The 5,138-nt window shown below is 38.7% G+C and overlaps 1 protein-coding gene across 1 annotated transcript; it reads left to right on the top strand.

Annotated features, from left to right (window-relative positions):
* Positions 1-751: 751 nt before the first annotated feature.
* LOC139178886 (olfactory receptor 12D1-like) lies at positions 752-1,678 on the top strand. Its single transcript, XM_070777693.1, has one exon. The coding sequence runs from the start codon at positions 752-754 to the stop codon at positions 1,676-1,678; it is 927 nt and encodes a 308-aa protein (XP_070633794.1).
* The last annotated feature ends 3,460 nt before the right edge of the window (positions 1,679-5,138 follow it).

Raw genomic sequence — 5,138 nt, 5'->3', positions numbered from 1 at the left:
CCCCTAATTCACTTTTCTACTTTAGTCACTTAAAATCTTTTGTCTCTCCTCTCAGGGATTTTCCAAACTTGAGATGATTTCCTGTTTATAGGGAACACTTTAATGTTTGCATCTCTATTCGATTCTTATAGCTCTTATTATCCTTTCATTGTCTTTTTTTCTGAAGTGAAACCCTTCAGGTGGTTTCCTACTAAGTCAAGAGACAGCAGAGGGGAGTGCTTAAAAGTTTACCCTCTGTTAGAGCTGACTTGGGATGACAAAAAGGAAGTTGCATCAGAATGTAGAAGTTCACAGCCAGATAAGATGCTAGGCTGGCAACATGCTCCGAATCTCTGGGTAAAGGAAAAAATAATGATAAACCTAATGAAGAAAAAAAGTGGTTAGGAAACAGTTCATTACCAACATGTAGCCTTAATATTTATGAAGTTAATGGTCCAAATATTATACAATTTCTGGTGCTGTAAATGGTTAAAATAACAATGCTCTCCCTCAGAATATGGTGTCTAGGTAGGAAAATCCTCAGCAGGAGGCTTTTGGTTCTGATGAAAGTGAAAGTGGCTCAGTCATGTCCGGCTCTTTGAATTCTCCTGGCCAGAATACTGGAGTGGGTAGCTGTTCTCTTCTCCAGGGAATCTTTCCAACCCAGGGATCAAACCCAGGTCTCCCGCATTGCAGGTGGATTCTTTACAGGCTGAGCCACCAGGGAAGCCCACAGGAGATAGCATTTCATTATTGTTTTGTCTTTTAGGTGATGCTGAATCAAACTTCCGTCACTGAATTTTTCCTCCTGGGAGTGACAGACATCCAAGTACTGCAGCCGGTTCTCTTCGTGGTTTTCCTTACAATTTACTTTCTCAATTTGGCTGGAAATGGAGCCATCCTGATAGTTGTCATCTCTGATCCAAGACTTCATTCTCCTATGTATTTTTTCCTGGGCAACCTGTCATGTCTAGATATCTGCTACTCCACGGTGACTCTGCCAAAGATGCTGGAGAACTTCCTCTCTACACACAAAGCAATTTCTTTCTTGGGATGCATAAGCCAGCTTCATTTCTTCCACTTTCTGGGTAGTACAGAGGCCATGCTGGTGCCCGTGATGGCCTTTGACCGCTTTGTGGCTATCTGCAAACCACTTTGTTACACTCTTATCATGAGTCATCAGGTCTGTATCCAGATGGCTGTCACTATCTGGATCATTGGTTTTTTCCATGCCCTGCTGCACTCAGTAATGACCTCTCGCTTAAACTTCTGCGGTTCCAACCACATCCATCACTTCTTCTGTGATGTTAAGCCATTGCTCAAGCTGGCCTGTGGGAACACTGAGCTCAACCAGTGGCTGCTCAATAATGTCACAGGGACTTTTGCCATGGGCTCATTCTTTCTAACCCTTCTCTCCTATTTCTACATTATTATTTATCTGTTCTTCAAGACCCATTCTTGTAGCATGCTCCATAAAGCACTGTCCACGTGCGCCTCTCACTTCATGGTAGTTGTTCTTTTATTTGGTCCTGTTTTTTTCATTTACATCCGTCCTGCCTCGGGTAGCTCCATGGACCAGGAACGGATCGTTGCCATTATGTACAGTGTGGTCACTCCTGTACTAAATCCACTGATCTATACTTTGAGGAACAAGGAAGTGAAGGAGGCATTGAGGAGGATGATCAGAAGGAAACTCTGACTTGAAGAAGTCTATGATATTTTCTGAAGCATAAACAAGCAATAAGACAGTTGAGATGTGAAATATATTGCTTCTCAAATTGTTTATCAAATATATAAATACATATATATAGATAGATATAAATACATATATATGTGTGTACATGCTAAATCACTTCTGTCAGGTCTGACTCTGTGACCCTTTGGACTGTAGCCCTCCAGGCTCTTCTGTCCATGGGATTTTCCAGGCAAGAATACTGGAGTGGATTGCCATTTCCTCCTCCAGGGGATCTTCCAGACCCACGTCTCTTACACCTCTTGCATTGCCAGGGGGGTTCTTTACCACTAGAGCCACCTGGGAAGCCCATCTATACATGTGGACCTGCAAAAGGCTTGTCTAGTGTTCAACAATGCATTCTTAGGTAATAGAAATGAAATGTGAACAAATGAAACATCAGCCATGGAAGTCTAATGCTGAATTTGTTTTTGAGATACCAGTGATAAAGTAGATTTGCTATATATCTCAACAAACTCTTCTCTGGATTTAGTTACAGAAATTTGCCTCTGTTGCCCATGTAACGTGTACAGTTTTTTAAGCCTGTCTAAATCACCCCTCCAGGTTAGCACATTTTAATGTGAGAAGTAAAATTATTATGCTTTCAGATTTTGAGAATTTTAATCTAGGACATAATTACTCAGAAAATTAAATGTTAACTCACCATTTAACATACTATTTAAGGGGAATTTTTTTAAGAGGTACATCATGATTTCTTGTTATCCAAGCAGGGAGGCAAAATAAATAAAATTATATTGTAATCATGAATGAACAGAAAATAACCAGTAATTTAACTTCAAATGATTTCAATATTTTTAGAACTCAATGGTCAAATTCTCAGTTACTATGAAGTGTTATTAATAATGGAGGCAGCTTGAAAAGACATCTCAAGAATATCTTCTATCTTATTTATGGTTTAGTTATTTTTCTCAACTTCTGGTCATGGAAAATGTTGATTTACAGAATTTTTTCTAATCTTTTGTTTTTCTTTTACATTCTACCCTTATTTCAACAAACTGTAAAGCAGTGTGACATGATGTAATATAAGAGAAATATTAAGAATAAATAAATTATTATATTCTTTCACTTCTCTGTTCTTAGTCTTATACTTAGTGGCTTTAACTGGTAACATTTTCATTATCACTGCAACTTCCATGGATGGCAGTCTCTGTTTACCTGTATATTTCTTCCTGAAACATCTCTCCTTCCTGGACCTATGTTATATTTCTGTGACTGGACCAAGGTTCATCTGCAACTTGACTCTGCACAGTAGCAATATTCCCCTCTGGGAATGCATTTGCAGTGTTGTGCTTTCACTCTTTGTGGCTCTGCTGAGATGGCCATGCTCACAGTGATGCCTTATGATTGCTGTGTGGCCGTCTGTCTGCCTTCCTCTGCGCTCTGAAAGCATCATGAACGTCAACATCTGTACTCAAGAAATCTTGGCCATTTGGATCAGTGGGGTCATCTCTGAAGTTATGCATACATCTGCTACTTTCTCCATCACTTCTATGGTGCCAATATCATTTACAAACTCTTCTGCAATATCTCCCAGCTCCTAAAACTCACTTGCTCCAATGAGTATGTCAGTGAGCTTGGGGTTACTGGCTTCCTGTCCTTGATGGCATTTCTTTGCTTCATTTCCATTTGATTCACCCAATCACACACACACGCACACACAGACACATATTCTCTACTGTGTGGAGGATCCCATCTGCTGAGGGCAGAGCAAAGGCCTTTTCCACCTGCCCCCTCCACCAGCTATCATCATATTGTGTGTCTCTACTGGTGTCCTTTGAGTTTCTAAAGCACATACTGACTCTCCAACTGCATTAGACTTTACTTGAAAGTGAAAGTCGCTCAGTCATGTCTGAGTCTTTGTGACCGCATGGACTAATGCAGTCATTGGAGTTCTCTAGGCCCGAAAACTGGAGTGGATAGCCTTTCCCTTCTCCAGGGGATCTTCCCAATCTAAGGATCGAACCCAGATCTCCCATATTGCAGGCAGATTCTTTACCAGTTGAGCCACAGGGGAAGCCCAAGAATACTGGAGCGAGTAGCCTATCCCTTCTCCAGCAGATCTTTCTGACTCAGGAATCGAACCATTCTTCTTCATTGCAGGCGAATTCTTCACCAACTGAGCTATGAGGGAAGCTTACTATTTTTATATTGTTTTTTTTATAATATTTTGCTTCCGACACTTAATCTGATGCTCTAAAGCCTGAGAAACAAAACCATAAAGGCAGCTCTAATAAAGTTTTCAAGAAAAGAAAAGCCTACCTCTTTTGCTGAGTCACATCTATTCATTCCTCACTGAGAAACAAATCAAAATATATTGGGAAAATATGGCAGAGTCAATCAAGAACTTAAAGCTCAAGCATAACTCATAATAAGGAAAATCATACCAATGGAGTGTCTCTGAGCAATAATAACATATACATGCTGCTGCTTTGCTTACATAGAGTTATCTAAACACTATTCTTGTAAATAGAGTAGATTTAAATCTCACTATACAATGCCAAGTATGGTGAAAATATAAATTTTTTTAACTCTGAAGACTCCAACTTAATTATCCTTTCTGACTCATTTCTTTTTTTTTTTCCTTTTTTGGTTTTCCCATTTAATTTTTTTATTTTCACTTTGACTCATATTTTATCTCAGGTTATTATTATCTCCTGTGCTTTCTTTGCTTGGTACACATCTGTCTTTTCCTTCACTTTTAACTTTTCCAGGTCCCTTTTCTTTAGTCTAGACTCTTATTAAATCATGTATAGACAGACTTTGGTTCTGTTTCAGCTCAAGGGTCCCTCTTCAGGAATAAGGTAATTCCTTCAAAATTTCTGTACCACATTTTGTCTAATTTTTATCCCATTGTTTACTGTGCTTCTAATCTCTTATTTTCTTATTGTTGTCTTCATCATATGTCATATCTTCTTTTTCTTTGAGGACAGTGATTGTAAGGGCATCTGTACATTGCTTTCTGGCTAATTTCTGTCAAAGAAAAGGACAGCTCATTCTTTTTTCTGAGTTACAATCAAGTTTGGAATATTATATAGTACGTAAACACATAAGAGAACCACCTGGCCCTCAGTGTTTTCTGTCTGTTTAAGGGTCCACCTAATGTCCTATTAATCTTACAGGGCTTCAGTTGGTAACACACATGGTCATCAGGGACAAGTCTGGTGCTTTGTGTTGCACCCTTGTCTTTCATGTGAGTGACAAGTTGAAAAAATACAAATAATACATGACTCATAAAATGCTTATAGGAATAAATACAAACACAATTAAACTAATATGTTTTTAAAATGCACATTTGAAAAATAAGCAAAAAAAAAAACATGTCAATATAATATACAGTGACCAAAATGTAAAAGAATGGATGATATAAGCAGCAGATAAAATGCAAAAAAGGGCAGAAGAAGCTAGC

Source organism: Bos indicus, chromosome 23, assembly GCF_029378745.1.
Source record: "Bos indicus isolate NIAB-ARS_2022 breed Sahiwal x Tharparkar chromosome 23, NIAB-ARS_B.indTharparkar_mat_pri_1.0, whole genome shotgun sequence".
NCBI lineage: Eukaryota > Metazoa > Chordata > Mammalia > Artiodactyla > Bovidae > Bos > Bos indicus.
This window is presented reverse-complemented; position numbering and strand designations above follow the sequence as displayed.